Source organism: Monodelphis domestica, chromosome 8 (genome assembly GCF_027887165.1).
Source record: "Monodelphis domestica isolate mMonDom1 chromosome 8, mMonDom1.pri, whole genome shotgun sequence".
Taxonomy (NCBI): Eukaryota; Metazoa; Chordata; class Mammalia; order Didelphimorphia; family Didelphidae; genus Monodelphis; species Monodelphis domestica.
In genome coordinates, this window is record NC_077234.1 from 237,376,764 (window position 1) to 237,398,850 (window position 22,087).

Sequence of the window (22,087 nt, forward strand, 5' to 3'; positions counted from 1 at the left end):
CGTATTTTCTATTCTATACCTATATTAAAGGCACATAAGGGTCACCATCCAGTAGTGTGCTGAACAAACACCTGGGAGGGTGTGTGTGTCTGTTTGACCTTGTCAGGATCTGGCACAGCATCATCATGCAAGGAGTGATTGTGTCTAATTGTGCATTCTCCCTCCCCCTTATCCCTTCTGAAGGTGCTCAATAATATTGATGACGACTATTGCCACCAAGGCGTCAATCCTACCTTGGGCAGTGCAGCAAGTGATATGTACTCACGTAGCAGGCAACAGCTGTTGATTTTGTTCTGGGTATTTGAGCAACAAGACCGTGGCCCGAGTGTTTATAATGTCATGTTGGAAATTCTCAGGACAATACTTTCTGTGCTTTCCTGATAGACACATTTCCCTTTTTAGGAATATCAAAGAGGAACAATATCCAAGGACTTACTTCTTTTATGGTTGCCTTTAGTTCAGGGTGTTGGAAAATAAGGTTTTCCATAAAAATCCTTTAACACAAACCTAGCAATAATTGATGAGCTGCTGGAAAACCTCAAGGGATTGTTTGTCCTGCACAAATTCTGAGGATTGAAACAGTGCACTGTAATCCATTCATGTGCATAAATCACTGATGAAAGGGCTAATTAATAATGTACTTGTCAAGCTAGAATAGATTAACATGTTTTTAGGGGACAATATAGTGTGTGATTCAGCCATGGCATTGGCATTGAGCACTTCTGTGCTCCCACTTACTAGCCTTGTGACAATGGACAATCACTTAGACTCTCTGGTCCTCAGTTTTCCCATCTATAAAATGGGGATAATAACACTCATAACTACCTACCTCACAGGGATGTTATAAGAAAAGCACTTAGTGAAATGAAAAATTCTTTAGGACTGTGAGCTGTGGTGGGGATTTCTTTTTTTGTAAGAGAATCCAAATCTTTTTGTTCTTAAGATTATACCTGGGGTCTGATTATAAAGAAAGAGAATTCCCTTCTTTGTAACTAGAGAAGATTTCTCTAGACTCTGAGAAATCTCAGACCATTTCCTGGGCTATCCGAATGTTAGATATGAAAGAGTTAAAGGCATTTTCTGCCGTCCTTTGCCCCTAGTTTCCTCAAGGCTACAGCATGAAATGTTAAGAATGATAAACTCTGTGATATATTTATTTGAGAGAATCACTAAAGTTCTCTTGTAAAATAAGTTTCCAGTCAGCATACTGAGATGGGGGCGGGGGGGGGGGGGGATTTGAGTCGGCTCTGGCTTTGCTTCAGGACACCAAGGCAATGTGGAGTACTTTGCAGATGATTTCTAGTGCCAAACTCAAGCAGACAGTCAACGTGTATTAAGTACCAACTGTATGGAAAACATGCTGAATTAGAGGCTAAAAGTCCTTCTGTTATCATAAAGACAAATTAGAAAGGGAATCTGGTTCACTTCTCTCCACAGAGCTCGTGCTTCTTTGGAAAGGGACAGTGGATTGGGCAGTGAAGAAACTGTCCAGTAGGTGGCTGGCATTCTCTAGTCTAGAAGTAGCCCACAGTTCCTTTCCAATTGTTCTACTGAGCAGTCTTGCTGGTGAGAGCTGTCACGTGTAGCCTCTCCTGCCTATGGGATCGGAGGCTTTCAAAGAGCAGTTTCTTTCCCTCACTTTAAACCTGTCTTTTTTTAAACACAAGGAGAGACGGGGATGAAAGCAGCAGTGAAAAGTTCTGGCAAATTGCAATCAAGCAACCTCAGGCTAGTGCCTCGCCTGGAACAGCATGCAGAGAAGGTAAACTAAGCAGCCTGAATTCTGGACATGTTCTTCCTCTGTCTCCCTTTCCTTCCTATCCTGGGATTGCTTCAGAATTGCTTTGGGGAAAACTTACGGATTGCTCTGCTCGGTTAGGTGAATGTGAAGAAGAGAACCGTTTCAAGATCACAGGGCTGGCTGGCACCTCTCAAGTGCCAAGATCGGTGAGGACTCCTGCCTAGTGATGTTTGTGTTAAAGAAGATAAATTGCCCAGCGTAAAACTTCGCCTCTCGTCCATCCGGCAGCTGTACTACAATTTCTTCCTGAGAGTGTCTAAGGGCACCCTTGGCTGGCACGAGTGTAAATGATGGTACTAAAGGAATGCTTTTCTATGGATTTGGAAGAAGACAACTTCATTAGTTGCAATAGCTCGAATCACAGTGAAAACCTCCTTGTGGGGGACGAGTGGTCCTCCCCAGGATACCTGTACATCATCCCAGCTGTGTATGGGTTTGTCATTCTCATAGGACTGATTGGCAATATTACCCTGATCAAGATCTTTTGCACGGTCAAATCCATGAGAAATGTGCCCAATTTGTTCATTTCCAGCCTGGCTCTGGGAGACTTGCTTCTGCTCATCACATGTGCCCCTGTGGATGCTAGCAGGTACCTGGCAGACAGGTGGCTTTTTGGCAGGATTGGCTGTAAACTGATCCCCTTCATCCAGCTGACTTCAGTTGGGGTATCAGTCTTCACCCTCACAGCCCTCTCTGCAGACAGGTAAGGCTCAGATTTTGACTTGGGTGCTTTTTCTAACTGCCCTCACCTGTGTAATATCGACTTGCCTGGGTTCAGACTCGGTCTTCCTGGAGATTGGGCACATGGGCCATGGGGCTGCCTCTTTAGGGGTTCTTTGTGGAAGTGTGTTGAAAAGAAAAAGAGTCAGGGAGGAATAAGGTCCAAACCCTGTCTTCCCAAGGGACCTCGGAGATGGGACCAAGAGATGGGCATTGAACGGTGGTTGAACAGTCACATTTTCTCCATCCAGTTCCTTCTAATCTCTCTCCTTCTCTAAGTTTCTAAGAGAAAACCAATGCAATTTGGCAAAGTCTGCATCTTAGACAACATCCTCACCCCCCCCCCCCATAGCAGACTGAATAAAAGAAGGTTATCCTAAGGAAAAACTCCAAAGGAGTTGGTTTTAGGTCCTTTCTTTTCTAACATTCACTTAAAGACAGAGCTAAGGGCAGAGATAAACTACATTTCTTTGAACTCATTTCTCCTGGGCAGCTTGACTCTTTCTCATGGCTGACTTCCAGTGGGAGTTTCAGTGGACTGAACAGTTTGCACAGTGAGATCTGCTACATGGGAAAAGGTCTCGTTAGTAAAACCTTAGACAGATTGAATTTTGGAAAAAGGAACATGCGAGTTTGAATGCTCTTGTTTTTGTTGTTCAGTCTTTTAGCCATGTCCAATATTATGTGACGCCATGGACAAAGTCAATGGGATTTTCTTGGCAAAGATACAGGAGTGATTTGCCATTTTATTCTTCAGCATGTCCCCATTTTACAGATGAGAAACTGAGGCAAATAGGGGTTAAGTGGCCTGCTCAGAGCCACGCAGCCAGGAAGTGTCCAAGGCTGGATTTGAACTCAGACCTTCCAACACCAGGTCCAGTGCTCCATCCACAGCATTACCTAAATATGTCCCTTGTTAAGAGTAACTAATTTTATTATAATTATTGAAGTACTCCTGTGTCTATATGGCCTTTGGAATTTGGTTCAGCATGGTACATCCTACAGAGGAAAGTTGTCCCCACTGGAATTCCTTAGGAATTGATATTCATACTACCAATATTTATTGGGCAGCCCCTCAATATAGTTGAGAGAGTTGCTTAATACACAATATTCAGAGGGATTCTTATTTGAAGGGCTTAATGGGCTCTGACAGAGAGTGGGAGCCAGGCTCCTCACAGGACGAGGTCCTGGTGCCAAGTTCAAAGAAATGTTGAGGTGAGGCTTCTGGGAAAGGTCTTCTATTTTACCTCCAAATCAAATCTCAGTGATTCTGCTGTTAACAAAGTTTAATACGTGGTAGACAAAAAAAAACAGGTAAAAGAAGAGAGATGACTTGCTTTGTGGTTTTCTATTAGAAAAAATGTGGCTCTTCACCCTACATGGGTGCTGGGTTCAAATTCTTCCATCTAATTTGGATCTGAATTTGTGGTCTGGCTCTGTGGCATTCTGTATAAACAAGAGAGAATGTGATGTGTCTGGGTAAAGGTATGGACAATGCTGCCTGAAACAGGCTGCTTAATATAGAGAGCAATGTCAAAGACCGAACCTGTGAGATTTCCCCTTATAGGACAAGGTGTTCTTTATTCAGACCCTTCCTCTTTGCACACACACCATGGAGCACAGAGAACTTGAACTGTGGAGGCCAGAGCAGAAAACTACCTGCAATTCCCCTGCAAAGTCTGTGGTGTGGAGGGCGGAGGGCCTTCAAGGAGGAGCTGATTAGCCCCATACAGGGGAAGAAGAGACTTTGCCACCTGGCTGGGCAGGGAAATGGAGCAGCTGTCTTTTTTACTCATTCCTTGTTTGTTGTGTCAAACGCAGGAGAAGGGAGGGAAGGAGCACAGAAAACGCAGCTGCACTGAGCTGCTCCCCAGGGTTTCAAAGCTTGGCAAACTTTGTCATCAGCAGAAATGAAAGAGTTTGGCACATGTCAAGAAGGGGAAGACGTCCTGGGTTTAGAGAGAGTGTGAGGTGAGCCCAAGGGTGCTAGCACAATCAGCTTCCCCTCCATGTGTGCCCAAGCAAGAAACTCAGCTCTGCCAGTATGTAAACGGTTCCCTCCGTCTTGAAAATTGTGGGAAAACTCAATAGAGTTAACTGCTGAGATCATCACTAGCATTACAATATACCAGGAGCCTCCGGGTGTACTCTCAACCTCAGAAATAGACATAAAGGCATTTATTGTTCAGTGCTTTCTGAATTCATCACCCCATTTGAGGTTTTCTCAGCAAAGATACTTGAGGTAGTTTCCCATTTCCTTCTCCAGCTTATTTTACAGATGAAAAAATTGAGGCAAACAAGGTTAAGTGACTTGCCCAGGGTCACACAGCCAGGAAGTGTTTGAGGACAGATTTGAACCCAGGATCCCCCATCTCTAGGCTTGACTCTCAATCCACTGAGCCACCTAAATGCCTCCCTCTTGATTAGCTCTTCTTAATGGGGCATATTGCACCCCATCCTTACAAAAGCCTCAGTATCTAGTTAAATAACTTCTTCACCCAGCCAGAAAGTGGTAGTTTGGAACTTGGAATTTGTCTTCAAACTTTTTAAACCAGTGCTTTTTCGATTAATTTGTATTGTATCCATTTCCTAGAATTTCTAGTTTCCTCCAAAGCCACATCCTACAGGAAGTCCTTAAAATGATCTCATCAGTTGCCAGCATCCCCCAACAAATTTTATTGTATTTATATATATGTGTGTGTCTGTGCATGTATACATGTCATCTTCCCCTGTTAGAATGTAAGCTCTCTGAGGACAGATAATGCTGCAATTCTGTTGCTGTAAAATATCCGGCATATCAAGAGGCTTTATATGGGAGCTCACTGATTTTTTAACGCCATCGTGTGGAGTAGTTCTATTGGATTTTAAATCTTACCAAAGCTAAGAACTTACATCTAGAAAAAGAGTTGGAAAGTTGAGTTCCGTGTCTTGTTGGGATTCTCCTCATATTTCAAATCCTTTGGGCTGCATGCTGTTTGCCTCACATAAATGAGGTGAGCACCCCTAAATGAGACTCTCATGTAACCATCAAAAAATATCAACTTCAGCCAAGGTTCCGTTAGTGGCTAATGTTTGCAAATACGGTGGTAAGGAGGGAGAGGGAGGACGATTTTATAGAATAAAATTTCATAAGATGTTGAATAAAATACTTTTTGAACTGCCTTCAGGAAACACAATCCAATTAGGTGAATATGGTACAAATATATAAAGGATGACAACAGCAGTAACAATGTTTATTTACCATCTTAAGGTTTGTAGTGTTTTACTTAGATGAACTCGTTTGGCCCTCAGAACAACTCTGAGATAGATAGCTATTAGTATCCCTACTTTACACTTGAGGAAACTGAGACTGAGAAAAATTATCAACTTAGCTAGGATCATACGGCTAAAAAGTATCTAATTACAAATTGAATTTAGGTCTTCTGGCTCCAAATCTAGCATTTCGCCAAGAGATTTTGATAAATATGGGAGATATAAACCAAGTTCTATGTGAGACCAAAATGGAAAAGAATTGTGGCTAGCTGGAAGGATCAGGAGGAGGTTTGTTAAAGGACACACTTAACCTAGCTTAAAAGGGCAATTAGGAGTTTAACAGCTGGAAATGGAGTAGAAAATATTTTAAGAATCTGAAAAAACTAAGCAAAGGTGTTGAGGCTAAAATACATGGGACATATGCAGGGAATAGTCACATTCTCCTGGAATATGAAATATTTCAAGCGAAATAGCAGCTGGCAAAGTGAAACAGATAAAGGGGCTTTAGATTAAGAAAATTCCAGAATCTCAATCATTTACTTTTATACCTACATACTTGTCTTCATTAAAATAAGATAAGCTGCTTAAGTGAAGGGACTGTTTAATTTTTTTTTCTATTCTTTGTACAGTGCCTGGCACATAGTAGGTCCTTAATAAATGTGTGTTGGTTGATTAATAGTGAATTTTGTTTTGTAGTATAATAGTAGTAGTAGTAGTAGTACAGTAGGGAATGTGAAGCTATTGAATGATTAGATTAGATTTATATAATTTGTAGAGGAATAGATTGGTTTATCAACATGATTATTCTGGCAATACCTTAAAGGCTACTGGAGTGGAAGAACACATGAAACAGGAGGCCTATTTTTTTAAATATATTTTCTCAATTCAATTTTTTTTTCAGTTCCAAATTCTCTCCCTCATTCATCCATTAAGAAGGAAAGAAAAGCAAAATCCATTGCAGAGTCATGTAAAACACATTTCTGCATTATTCATATCAAAAAAAGGAAAGAACATAAGCTTCAATTTATATTCAGTCCATCAGTTCTCTTTCTGGAGGTAGATAGCATTTTTTAGCATGGGTTCTTTGGAAATATGGTAGGTCAATGTGTTGATCAGAGTTTCTTTTTTTAAAGTTTATTTATTTAATTAATTAATTTAGAATATTTTCCCATGGTTACATGATTCATGTTCTTTCCCTCCCCTCCTCACACACCTCTCCCATAGCCAACGAGCAATTCCACTGGGTTGTATATGTGTCATTGATCAAGACCTATTTCCAATCTTGACCAGTGACACATGTAAAACCCAGTGGAATTATGTATCAAATATTGGGAGGGGGCTTGGGGGAGGGGAGGAAAAGAACATGATTTTGGTAATCCTGGAAAAATACTCTAAATTAATCAATTAAATAAAAATCTTAAGAAAGACCTATTTCCATACTATTAATATTTGCACTAGGGCGATTGCTTAGAGTCTACATTCTTAATCATATTCCCATCAACCCATGTGATCAGGCAGTTTTTCTTCTGGGTTTCTGCTCCCACAGTTCTTCCTCAGGATGTGGACTATGTTCTTTCTCATAAGTCCCTCAGAATTGTCCTGGATCACTGCCTTGCTGCTAGTAGAGAAGTCCATTACATTCAATTGTGCTACAATGTATCAGTCTCTGTCTACAACGTTCTCCTGGTTCTGCTCCTCTCACTCTGCATCAATTCCTGGAGGTCATACCAGTTCACATGGAATTCCTCTAGTTCATTATTCCTTTGAGCACAATAGTATTCCATCACCAACATGTCACAATTTGTTCAATCAAAGGGCATCCCCTCAAGCAAAATAAATTCCATAATAATCATATACTCGTCCTGAACCTTGAGTTCATCACTTCTCTATCAGGAGGTGGGTAGCAGATTTTATCATCAGTTCTCTAAATTCATTGCATTTTCAAAGTTCTTCAGTCTTCAAAAGATACTTTTCTTTAAAAAGTTATTACATAAATTGTTTTCCTGCTTCTTCTAACTTAACTCATTATCAGCTCATGCAAGTCTTCCCAGTTTTCTTTGAAGTCATCCCTTTCACCATTTCTTTGGAGCAATAATAATTCATTTCATTTATATACCATAATTTGTTCAGCTATTCCTGACTCAATGAATACCCACTTCTGCTCGAAATATTTTTGCACATCTATATCATTTTTTTCTTTATTTGATTGCTTTGGTATATAGGCCTAGTACTGGAATTGCTTGGTTAAAAGGTTTACCTATATCAGTGACCTTTGGAATATAGTCCTAAAATTCTTTTCCAGAATGGGCACATTCTGGACAAATTTACAACTAAGCCAATAGCACACAAATGTACTAGTCTTCCCACAGGCTACCCTCTCCCTATCTACTACCCTCTCATTGACCACTTTTTTAGTGTTTTCCTCATCTATGCCAATCTGATGAATGAGATATGGAAAGGGTTGTTTTAATTTCTATTTTTTAAATTTAATTAATTTAATTCAATTCCCCTAGTTATTAATCATTTGGAGCACATTTTAGTATAAATGTTAGTAGTTTGTTATTTATTTTTTTCCTGTTGAGGATGATCTGTTCATTTTCTTTCATCATTTTTCTACTGGAGAATTAGAGAGAAAACAGTTTTAATACTGTGATGTAGAGGAAAAACAGATTTCCAGGGACTAAGTTGTGAGTGGGTGGTGAGATCATACTAAGTACAGAACATTTTGCAAAAAATCTTTCATGCTAAGTATTTCCATTGGTAGTATATGCACACTTGGACCAACACTGAGTATTTGTCGGTACTCCAAGGACATAGTCAGTGAGTATTGTCCTTAAAAGAGTTAACAAGGCATAAACACCTTTTATTCTCGCATCCAGACAAAAATACACTCATGTAGAGAATCTGGCTCATGATATTTTAAAAACACATAAATAAACTTTATTATTTGTCAGATCCATGGTTTCTTTTCAACTTAACTCTCAGGAGTTTAAGCAGATGCTTTCTGCTAAGCCTGAAATAGAGTCATACAACTACACTTAATATATCACAGAAAAAATTACAGAACATAATGGAAAGAGCACTGCTTCTAGTCAGAAGACCAGTGTTCATTTCTTACCTCTGATAACTTCCTGTGCGACTTTGGGTGATGAACTCAAACTCCATTAGCCTCAGTTTCCTCATCTGTAAAGTGAGGGAGTTGGACCAGATGGCCTTTTAACTCTTTCTAATCCCATCCATGTACTTCTATAGACTCCAATCACTGGGGGATCCAAATTTATTTTACATTTCTCTTTTCTCTTAAATTTAATTTTTCAACTAAATAAGCGCTAAGTTAGTACTTACCATAGCATAGGTAATGTGGTAAGTGAGAACTATGCAAAGTTGCATGTTCCTTTGTTTTATGCAATATATTAATTAACATATTCATTTTCCAGCCAGATTGCAAGCTCCTTGAGTACAAGGATCTTATATTTCTTCTTTGTTTCCCATTTTTCAATATATTACAAATACTTGATGTGTATTTGTTGATTCACTAATGACTAAATCAGTTCATATGAACATAAATTCTATCCAACTTTTTATTCTCATTCATTCAGCATAGAGCTCTGAATAAAACACTGTGCATAGTGGACTATGCCAGATTCTGGAGAGAACACAAAATTTAGATAAGACCCTATCTTGACCCTTTTGGAGCAATGGGGCCAAGGCTGATGAGTAGCAATAGCATTTTTCAAAATATCAGTAGAGTTGTTGTTGTTGAGTCATTTCAGTGATGTCCAAGTCTTTGGAACCCAATTTTTCTTGGTTTTCTTTGCAAAGATACTGGAGTGGTTTCCCATCTCCTTCTCTAGCTCATTTCTCAGATGAAGAAACTGGGGAAAACAAGGTTACATGGTCACAGCCACACAACTGGTAAATGTCTGAGGCCAGATTTGTATTCTGAAAGATGAAACTTCCTAATGTAAAGCCCAGCACTCTATCCATTGCATGATCTAGCTGCTCCATCAATGAAGAGACAATGGTAGTAATAAGTGTTTCTCACAGTTGCCCAGATATAACAGTGATCCATAAAAGCTAAAAATAATATTTTAAAGGTATCACCCTGACAAATAATCTTTGAGCTATATGAAATGAATAACTTAAGTGTACAGTTCTAACAAGAAAATAAAAATCATTCAGGACTTTTGAAACATCAAGTAATAATTTGTTTAAGTCTCATTTTTATCTGAAGCTCCATCAGAAAAGAAAAAGAAGAATGAGATAATGGTAATATAATAATAAGAGAGAGAGACATCTAGTTATCCTAACAGTGTTTAGATCATATTAGCAGCCCGGTTGAATGACTTAGTGAATGAAATGTAGCTAATGAAATCCCAATTGTAAGAGATGGGACACATTTGCACAATTGAGGGGGAAGACTTCTCAAAAATTGTTTTGGAAACATAATTTCGTTTCCTCTTAATGAAAGAGAGAGAGAGAGAGAGAGAGAGAGAGAGAGAGAGAGAGAGAGAGAGAGAGAGAGAGAGAGAGAGAGAGAGCTCACTTATTAAGTAAGTGCCTAGTGAGTGCTAGGAATACAAACACAAATAAAGAGAAAAATGTTTACTGCCCTCAAGGGGCTTACAAGGGGGAAAGACAATACAAGAGAACTAAAAGTAGGTGGGATGAGGTAAGAGTCAAGGTGGGAAAGTTGTACCATAATAATAATAATAATAATAACTCATAAGTTGAAACTATCAATAATTTTAGTAAAGTAACAGTATATAAAATTAACCCACATAAATCATCAGCATTTTTACATATTATTAACAAAGTCATTTAAGAAGAGGTAGAAAGAAATATTCCACTTGAAATAACCACAGAGGGAATAAGATATTTAGGAATATAATTGCCACAACAAAGCCAGCAACTACAAAAACATGATTATAAAACACTTTTTACTCAAATAAAGTCAGAGCTTGTTCATGGATATGCAGTCAATATAATTAAAATGACAATCCTAACTAAATTTGTCTACCTGTTCAATGCCTTCCAATAAAGTTATCAAAAATTATCTTATTGAGCAAGAAAAAAATAATAAAATTCACTTGGAAGATCAGAAGATCAAGAATATCAAACGAATTAATGAAAAAAATGAAAGAAGGAGTTCTAGCAGTACTGGATTTCAAACTGTGTTTTAAAACAGTAATTATTAAAGGTATCTGGCACTGGCTAAGAATTAGTAAGGCTCATCAGTGGAACAGAACAGACGCACAACAAACAGCAGTAAAAGATTATAATAACCTTGTACTTGACAAAGTAGAGATCTAGGTTATTGGGATAAGAAATCACTATTTGGTTAAAATTACTGGGACATCTGGAAAGCAGTTTAGCAGAAACTAGGTATAGACCAATACCTTGCACCATTCAGTAAGATAAAATCAAAATGGATACATGATTTAGACATAAAAGTCAATATCACAGGCAAATTGGAGGAACATGGAATATATTATCTATAAGATGTGTGGATAGGAGAGGAAGTTTTGAGTAAACAAGGAATGTAGAGCAATTGTAAGATGTAAAATGAATAATTTTGAATACTGAAGTGCCCCATGAATCAATCCCAAGAATGAGACAATGACAAACAATGTAACACACAGGAGGGAGTTTATTAAACAAACTGAAGTTTGGGCTCAGCACTCTAAAAATGGCTAGAGCCCCATTTCTGGGGCTTGCAGGCTTTTTATTCTGGAGTGGTAGGCTGAGTGCACAGGAACTCCTGGGCTGGGGTCCTTATCAGTTCCTAGCACACTCCAGGGTATGGTAACTGGTTCTTCATTAACTTGACTGCAGGGGCTCTAGGGACAAGGGGGTCAGGGAGAAAATAGGTTCCAGGACTGGTCCTTCAATACATTGTAATTGAAAAAGTTTTTGTACAAATGAAACAAATGTTGCCAAGATCAGAAGGAAACATTGGAGGGGATGTGGAAAGGTGAGAACATTATTACACTGTTGGTGAAATTGTGAACTGATCCAATCATTTTAGAGAGCAATTTGGAATTACACCCAGAGATCGATAAAATTGTATCTATTCTTATGCCATTGTTGGGTCTATTTCCCAGGAAGACTAGAGAAAAAGGAAAGGCACTCATCCATCCCAAAATATTATAGTAGGTCTCTTTGTGGTGACAAAGAAGTGGAAAGTGAGAGGATATCCATCAATTAGGGAATGGGTAGGCATATTGTGATAGTACCATAAGAAAGGATGAGCAGATCAAATTTTAAAAATCTTAGAAAGAACTAGATGAGATAATGAAGAGTGAAATGAGTAGAACCAAAAGAACTACATATAAAGCTACAGATTTAATATTTGAAAACTAACTTGTGAATGTTCATCTCCAGAGATTGAACTGAAGAATCAAAACACGAAAGACAATCTATATATACATGTCTGCTAATGTGTAAAGAGAGGAGAGAAGGACTGAGATGCCTGAAAATAAATTCTATTAATAAATAATAATAACTTACATTTATATTTTCTCCTCTAAGAAATTTAACTTGACACACTCCCTGGTTGACCGTGAAGCCTTAAAAATGGTATTTCTGCCAATGGTTCATAATTTTATCTAAGTCCAAGGCCTATACATATTTCTAATGGAGAAAGCAACACAGTGGACCTCTAGCACCCATCACCAGTAATTATATCCTTCCTCCCTGACCCAACAACAAACTCCAGAAACCTTGGGGTATCAGTAGAAATATCATCTCCTCCGCATCCAGTTCCTTGGCCTATTGAGACACAGAGGAAATAAAATAACTGGTGAACTCAGCTTTAGAAGATGGGGTAGGGTATATAGTGTCAAAAGGAAGCTCTAAGGAGGAAGAAACACAGCTGCTGATGTCCAGACATATGGTTGGTGGTAACTTTTAGCGTGACTAGGGTTTGGAGGTTCTCTATAATCTGGGGCCAATTTGCTTTTCCAACCTTATTTCCTGCTATTTATTGTCATGTATTCTATACATCAGTCAAAAAGGTCTAGTGAAAGTCTCAGTTACATTTGGACCTTTTCTTAGTCTACTCCATACCTAGAATACTCTCTCTTCTTTATACATTAAAATGTATTTGGTCTTAAAATTCCAGATCATCTCTCCTTTCATGAAGATGTCAGAGACTTTCTCTTTTCTAAATTCAGTGTGTCTTCTAAGTAGCATTCATCATCATTTGGCCATCAAACATGTACTGCTTTGGGAATAACTTGTATTATTATAACTTTATTATATATATTTAATTTTTCATGTTTTTAAGCCTTCATACACTGACTCCTCAACAAACTGTGCTGCTTGAAAACAGGGATCATGCTTTGTGCTGCAATACCTAGGATGTTTATTCAACCATTCAATAGCAATCATTTATTAAATACCTACCATGTGTAGGCACTGTGCTAGCACTGAAGGAGAAAATTCACATTTATTTTGTACTTTAAAGTCCCCAAAATGCTTTCTTCATAAACAGTCACATCATTTTTTTAAAATGAAAAATGGAAGGAGGTCCTTTTACAGCTATCGCTAGAGAAGGAACTCTAAACCAAATAAATATGGAGATGATCCTAAAAGAAAAAATTCCAACTGCATAAAGTGAAAAATCAATCAGTCAATCAACATTTATTAATCAACTACTATGTGCCAAGTACTGTGCTAAGAATAGAAAGGTAAAAAAAAAAGTCTCTGCTCCCAAGGATCTTATAATCTAATAGGGGAGACAATAAACAAACAAATATATATATATGAACAAACTATATAGGATAAAGAGTAATTAATTAAGAGAAGGAAGAAGTTAGAATTAGGAGAGATTGGGAAAGGCTTCTTTTAAAGATAGGATTTTAGCTAGGACTTAAAATAAATCTGAGAAGACAGTCAGAAAAGAAGAGCCTTCAAGGAATGGGAGACAACCTGAGAAAATTCCCAGATTAAATAATCTGCCTACAATAGTAAAGTCAGGAAAGCCTGATTTTCAAGTCCTCCCTCTGAAACATATGACAAGTCATTTAACCTCTAGGCATCTCTCTAAGCTTATTAGTTGCTGATTTGTTTTGGCAAAGGAAATTCCATGTATGAATGAAACTATAAGTCGAGAACCACCTCCTTCCTCCTATTTCCAAAAATGGGTAGAGAAGAAGACTGTAGCCTGTTCATAAGCAATACTTGATTATGAATAAATATAGGTATTGGTATATTTTTTCCTATCCTTACTGGGCTTCCTATCTTCTCCTCCCCAAACATTTTATAACTTGCAGGAACCTTGTTTATCCATGAGTTTCAATAGAAAAAAAATTTTAATATGGTGTTAGGCAAAGATTTGGATTCAAATCTAGTGGTGGGACCTTGAGTATATCTCTTATCCTCTCTCTGCTTTGTAAACTTTAAAGTGTGAGCTGTTTTTTGTTCCTATGTTGTTGAGAAACTTCTCAAGAAGAGAAGAGATGGCACTATTGAATCAATTAATCAACAAGTGTTTATTGTGTGCCTACTTGGTGCCAGACACCATGATAGGCACTGTACCATACCATTCTCTGCCATGGGAAAGACCCATTCTAGACTTGGTGGTCTTATTTCATCCCTTCCCGATTTCTCTTTTCAAAATCTTAGACGTATGTTTTATAGAATCTCATGTGACCAATTAATGATTACTCTTGCCAGTTTATATGATCGTGCAGTGGTAAAACAGGAAAACTTTAGGGAAGTATCTGAATTGCGAAACATTTACTATATCACATGCCAAAAGAAATCCCTCAAGGGCTTTTCGGAACTACACAGTTGCCTTCACATCCATTAAACACCGGTTGGGATTATAAACTCTCGATAATATTTATATTAGGAACAATGCTCGAGTTGAGAAAGAGTTTATTCTCTTCCCCTTTTATAACTTATTTTGATCTGTAGTGATTTATGGTATCAACATTTACAACTACCTGGTAGGGCTGTACTGTGGTGAGAGGAGAATGCCTTATGAAAGTCCAAGGAGCAGCCTTGGAATTCCAACTTTGCTAGGGATGTCTCCTGTGACCCTGGGCAAGTAAAGAATAAGAGATTGGACTAGGTGGTTTCTAAGGTTCTTCTGATCCAATTATATTTGTCAGGTAAATCTTATAGAGACTGCATTGTTCCTCCTAGGCACTGTACCAATGATTTTATTAGAGACCTCCAAATGAATGTGATGCCTTTGCTCTTAGATGTTCTTGCCGGCAAGGATAATTATTGATGGGGAGTAAATGACTTTACATTCCATAGGAGAGGGGAGATGAGCTTCTAGGCTTTGAAGGATGAGGAAGCTCTGAATGTTTCACATGGCAGTGTTATTAAAAATCTAGAAAATTGTGTTCAAATCTCACCCTAGTCACTTCCAAAGTGCACAACACCAGGTATTTTTTCTGAGTGTCTCAATTTCTTCATCTATAAAAAAAGAAATAATATTCCTTTCACTGCTTCCCTTGTCGGGTTATTGTAAAGAAAACCCTTCGTAAACTTTGAAGGGATAAACAAATGTAAGCAAATGCTATTACAGTAGGTAGGATACATCCAATAACCTTAGCGTCAATTGAAAATCTTACATAATAGGGAACTTCGTTATTTAATAAATGTTTTTTACACAAGCATTCCTAGGAGCTTCATGATTTTTCCAGCACCTGTTAGAGCCACAAGCATCACTACTCTTGCTCTTTGGTGTCATTATTAATAAGTAAATTATGTTCATTAAATGAGGAGAACCATTACTCTGATGAGGACACAAGCAAGAATTTTAGGCAAAGGCTGATGGGGAGCTAATGTTTGTCACAAAACAATGTGATGACTGTCACTAATGCAATGAGCATGACTGGGCAAACTGCTGTGAGACTTTATACCACTTGGGAAGATGGTGAAGATTTAAGGTGTAATTAAAATCTTGTATTTTATGTCTTTTTCCACCTTTATTTTTTCAATTGCCAATCATGAATTCACACAAAATGAGGTCCTATGGTATTATTCTTATTTCTTCACAAAGATAACTTTATTAAAATAACTATATATTATCTACTCATAATGAGAGGAAAGACTAATAAAAGTGAGATGAGGACCCCTGCTCAATTCTTGCAATCTGATAGTGGGAATGAAGAGGAAGCTTGTATCCTGGATTCTAACTCAGACACATTTTAATTCCTCTAAAAGCTGCTCTACAAAGAATAATTACATATACATGTGTAAATATGTAAATAACAAGTCAAAGATGATAATTAAGGTTCTACAAGAAATTTTCTGTTAGTGATCTTTTTCATACTATTAAATATGAAATTTTATATGTACTAAAATTACAATGTGTATATTTTTCATCAGAAACAGGCTCAATTTCCTCTATTTTTCCATAATTTCTCTGATGAGTCATTTTCCTTTGTATTTTCCATACTCTTATTCCATTCAGTCCCAAATTTCAGTTTTATATCTTTTGAGATATAAAGATCTCAGTCTTTTAATATTCTTTGGCCAGCTTATGAACTGTTAATATAACATATTGTGGTTTATAAAAATATTTATTCACAATAACACTATGAAATAGACGGGACAAGCATTATTATGTCTACCATATCGATGAGGATGAGGTCATACAATGGATTATGAATGTTGAAGTCAAAACTTGAAATTTTGTGACTCACAAGCCAGCGTTCTTTACAATACTGCTAATTCTCAATGATAGCAAATAATCAATCTGGTGAAGTGATTGCATGTTTTTAATTCATACTATATGAAGTTACAATTATGTAAAATATGGTAGCTCATTCTAGTCCAATGGAAATATGCCTTTTGAATACCAGTAATACAATCACTTCAGGGAGATTCATTATTTATACCAATGGGGACCTAGCTGTATGCCATGCAGACTCTTCATTTGATTCATTGTTCCAAGTAAGATAAAAGAGTGAATCCTCTCAAGCTAAAGCGATTTTTATTCTGTCTAGAGCAAGTGACCTTGACAGAGAATAATGTCATTGAGGATGCCTGGTCTGAGGCTGTATTGTTAGTCTCTAAAAATCAAAAGGAACTGATTGCGTAGGAGAGCTTAAAGGATGGCAATAACCTGGCTGCTTCCCTGGCCATAATCTCTTAAAGAATTATGGAAAATTACACTCTTAAGATGAGTTTGGCTGAGTCTAGTCATTCTAAGCTAAGTTAGATCTCCAGACTTAAAGGATCATACTTCTTCACCTTGCACTCAAGCTTCACAATGTCTAAAACAACTGAAAGAACCCAGCCCTTTATTACTCAAATAAATTCCCCTTGAGAATATCTAACCCTCAAGGGATATCATTCATCAACTGGTCTATGAGCAAGTCAAGAAATAAAACCAGGAACAAGACATAAAAGAAATATAATCTACAGGTACATGTTGGCACTTTCACTTTAAATTCAATTCATTGAACACCACTTACATGCACTTTGTGGTGATAAAAGTCTCAAACCTTGTTTACAGATTCCAGAAACATGACATAGTACTGGAAGCTTTGCAGACTTCTCCCATTATGAGAGCCAAATGAGAGTTCTTTTGGTGGCAAAGGCGTATACATATCAACTTTCACTAACACCAAGTGCCCCTGTCATATTTGAAGAGTTTCTCCAGGCTGAAGACCTGGCACATAAGATCATAGATTTAGAGCTAAAAGTAACCTCAGAGGCTATCTAATTTAATTCCACCATTTTATAGAAGAAACTGAGGTGCAAGGATATTGAGTGGCTTGTCCCTGGGTCACACAGGGTCAAAGATAGGATTTGAAATCAAGTCTTCTGATTCCAAAGACAGTACATTACCCTATTGTACCAAATTGCTTATAAAATGGGAAGAAGAATTACTTTTTCCTTGATTTTTTCTCCTTTATGTAGTGATTGTGATTGCATTAAGCCTGTAAATCTTAAATTCAATGAAAAACAGAGGGGTAATTAGACACATGATGTGATGATCTTATTCCATTCAATAGTTTAATCTGGCGAAAATACTGCCCCTAACTTTTCCCATTCTCTTTTCATAACTATATTTGTATAGATTAACTAAAGTTTATACTTTTAATGTTTCCATCCCACCCCCAATTCCTTCCTTCCTTCCCCAAATCCACACCTGTCACTACTTGACTTTGTTTTGAAGACTTTGGGTGATCTCTTTAGAAGGGTCAGATTTTTCCCCTCTTGAAAATTTTAAACACAATTTTAAAATAACAGAGCAGCTTGTTTAACAAAAATCTCACAGTGGTTGATTTATGACATCATAAAAAGAAGATAGATTAAAATTTTTAAAATAATGTTACCTTTACTATAATTATGACTGGAATATTGATCATAGAGTTAAAATTTACTGCTTGGGCTATCAAAATAAGTAAAATTCTAAGTTAAAAATAAAAATTCAGTTTCTGAGTAGACTCAAAGATTGTAATAGGCAAGGTATCTTTTAGAAAACTAAAGAAAAAGTATAATTTATTAACTATTTTGGTTTGCTTATTATTGTTGTTCAGTTGTGTCTGACTCTTCATGACACCATTTAGGGTTTTCTTGGCAAGATATTGGAGTGGTTTGCCATTTCCTTCTACAGCTTATTTTATAGATATGGAACACAAGACAAACAGCATTAATGACTTGCCCAGAATCATACAACATAGAAGTGTCTGAGAATGGATTTCAATTCATAAAGATGAATCTTTCTGACTTCCATCCCAGAGATCTACCCACTGCTCCACTTGTTTATTGTTGTTGCATGCAAATCAGTAGAATGATACCTGGGAGCCATGGGGCCAGAATCAAATCTTAAAATGTGCTGTACTAGGAGAGTCAGTCAGTACTAGGAGAGTCTTGACTCACTCACAGGCCAGCTGGTGAATGGCAACCCTTGAGGGTTAGATATTCTCAAGGTGAATTTATTTGAGTAAAAAAGGGCTGGTCACTGTTGCTGGATGATAAACTTAAGACATGGAATAGACCTGAAAAATCAAGCTAGTCCACTCCTCATTTTGCAGATAAGAAAACTGAGGCCCCCACATATTAAGTGAATTGTCCAAGTCTATGCCACTATTAAGAGCAAGAGTCAGACCCAGATCCTTTGATTACAAATACAGTAGTTTTTGTTCCCCCATGCCAAACTGCCTCCCAATTCCAGTTTTTCCATTAACAATGTGACCATGGATAAGTCACTTAATCTTTATGCCTTAGTTTCCTCAATAGTAAAATAAGAGGTTTGAACTAGATAGTCTAAATTTTGTCTAATTAGCTATTATTTAAAAATTACTATATTATTTTATTATTATATTATATTAATATATTATATTTTTATTATATAAAATTATATATAAAATATACATATTCCATTTTTCATATTTACCACTTCCCTTTTCTCTAAAATCCATTATTCTTATCCCCACTATGAAAGCTTCCTACACATATGTGTGTATTATATAAATTGTATATATGTGTGTACATATACATACATTTGCCGATGCCTTTCATATTGATGGTTTATAACATACTCATCCTTTAAGACTAAGTATACATCCTTTGCATTCTTCCTTGGTAATTCACATTGACTCCTGCCATTACCTCTCCAACATAGAACTCATATATGACAGTGATTAGACAAAAACAGGAGGAAGAGGAGAGGGTAATTGCCACCTGAAGGCATAGATAGCACAATGAAATCTAACGTGAGAGGAAAGTAGGTGTAAATAAAAAGTAAAAAGTAAAAAAAAAAGTTCAGTGTCCCACCAAAACGCCACAATTCTAGAAGAAAGATGAGAACATCTGGCTGCAGGAGCAGAGATTTAGATTTTTAAAGTCTTTACTTTTATTGGTGAGATAAGATACAGGAAGTATTGTGGCAGCTGACCATTTGGCTTACTCATCATGATTCCCCAGGAAGTAAGTCTTTTTGTGGTGACTGATGCTTTTCCCTACTCTAATCTCATTCTGACTTACATGTGTTGTTTTGAGTAGCATCCTTTCAACTTCCTCCAGAATGAGTTTGCAGACTCGTAGAATGCTGATCTTTCCCCTTCTGAACACTTGCTGAATTGATTCAAATATTGGCTATTATCTTAAAATGTGATCTTTTTGAAAAGGAGAAGATAGTTTTAAAATTAAAATAACTTTTTAAAAATAGCATATAAAAATAGATCTGCTGTGACATTTTTTTTGCATTTAACATCTTTTCATTCAACTAAATATGTTTTATTCATCTTTATTATTGTTGATCTCTTTGCCTTTGTTATTTTTGCCATCATTTGCTTATTCTTGTTCTCACAATATATCATCTTTACTGCCTTTCAAAAATTATTCTAAAAACAGCAATTTTCAAAGTCATGGATGCTAGATTCTGGAAATGTACTTTCTCAAGAAGTTGTTAAAAACTACCAAAGGGTTCCAACCTTCCACCTGGCTCACAAGGTCTCATATTACAATATTTCTTCTTTCTTCTTCTTCCTCTTCTTTTTCTCCTCTTTCACTTAATTTCCTAGTATCAATTCTAAGACATAAGAGCAGCAAGGGCTAGGTAATCAGGGTAAAATGACTTCCCCAGGGTCACACAGATATTAGTAAGTATCTGAGACCAGAGTTGAACTCAGGAAAATCACTCTTCTTGGCTCGACCCAACCGTCTATCTATTGAGTCATCTAGCTGCCAATATATATCATCTTCCTCGTCACTCTTCCCCATTGCACTATAACTTTGGCTCCTGACTCAAGCCTTTCTCTTTACTCATTCCTCTGTCATCATTTTCAGGGACTTTAATATCCATGGGATAGCCATTCTAAAAATCTTCCCTTATATTTTGTTGTACTCCGGCAACTAGAGGAGCTCTATGACATTTCAAGTAAGATCCTCTATCTGTTTCCATTTCTTTCTTTTAAAATGATAAAGTCAGGAGAGATCTCATAAGATGAGAGCAAGATGAATAAGTACAGTCCTTATTTTCAAAACGGATGAGGAAGATAGATCCTTTAGATTACATGTTGGTGAAATAGATTTTGATTCCTAAGAAAATGCTAGTCAATTACAGCTAAATGTTGATTAATGTGAATATGGAATCCAATGAAATGGTGGTGTGTAATAGAATTGATTCTCTCTGAAGTTATAATAATACAAAATCTGGCTATGGGTTCAAATGGAAATCTGTAGTGTGAATTTGAAATAATAAATGTAACAATTTCATAGAATTATTCATTTGCATTATTGAGGATATTGTATGCATAGTATTGGGAAAGGGAAATGGTGACCATAATGAGTTACAAAACTGATATGTCTAAAATATGTCCCAACTCTTAAAGTTTAGATCTTGGTTCTTAGGAACCCAAACCATTGTGAAATGGCAGCAAGAATGTGAACTGAATTCACTACTATATTAATCAAAGTGCATTATCCAAAATGAGGGAAGATATGGTCCCACTAAACTTCCCCTTCATTAGATCACACCAGGAGTGTTGTCTTCAGTTCTATGTCACACCTTAGAAGGAGATAAAACAACATGCATGTTATCCGGAGAGAATGACCAAGGGAATATGCCACTTAATGATATGTTGAAATACATCAGGACATTTGTCTTGGAGAAGACTTAGTGACATTTCACTTCATATACTTAAAGAAGTATCATGTAAGAATATGCCTTATAGGTTTGGCCCAACAGGGCAGGAGTAGGACAAATGGGCAGAAAATATAGGGAGAATGATTTTCATTCACCATCAGAATTTCCTAACTATTTTAGTTGTTCCAAAGTAGAATGGACCAACATGGAATAAAGTGGGTTTCCCTGTCACTGAAAGTCTTCAAATAGGGACTACATGATAATTGCTGAGAATATTGTAGCAGGGATTCATGTTTTAGAAAAGATTTTAACCAGATGACTTTTTAGTTCCTTTTCCATGAAAATTTTAACTCAACAGACATTCATTAAACATTCTCCAAGTGCAAAGCACTTAGCTAAGTGTGAGGGATTTTTCCCCCTGGACCTGTGCTTTCACTGATAAATGAAAAACATCTGGTGAGGAAATTTCCTCTAAAAATGCAGATTGGCACCTGCTCTACAATTTATAATCTCAGAGAGTTGCTTAGGGACACAGAGATAAAAATAATAAAAGTTCAGCACTCAAGGAGATGGTGATCTACCAAAAAGGATGTGTATGCACACATGTAAACTATACCCCCAGGTAGAGGGTGATAGAGGTTAAGGAGAGATCCAAACAAAACGCAATAGGAAAATTTGAGAAGGGAGAGAAAAATGTTGGCTGATGGGATCAGGGAAGGCTTTACAAAAGAGTTGCTTCCTGCACTAAT

The 22,087-nt window shown here is 37.0% G+C and overlaps 1 protein-coding gene across 1 annotated transcript in view; it reads left to right on the forward strand.

Annotated features, from left to right (window-relative positions):
• Positions 1 to 1,544: 1,544 nt before the first annotated feature.
• GRPR (gastrin releasing peptide receptor) overlaps positions 1,545 to 22,087 on the forward strand; it is a 65,483-nt gene continuing 44,940 nt past the window's right edge. The window contains exon 1 of the mRNA XM_016424772.2: positions 1,545 to 2,504. Within this exon, the coding sequence (XP_016280258.2) occupies positions 2,089 to 2,504 (416 nt within the window). The 5' untranslated portion in view covers positions 1,545 to 2,088. The remainder of the gene's footprint in view (positions 2,505 to 22,087) is intronic.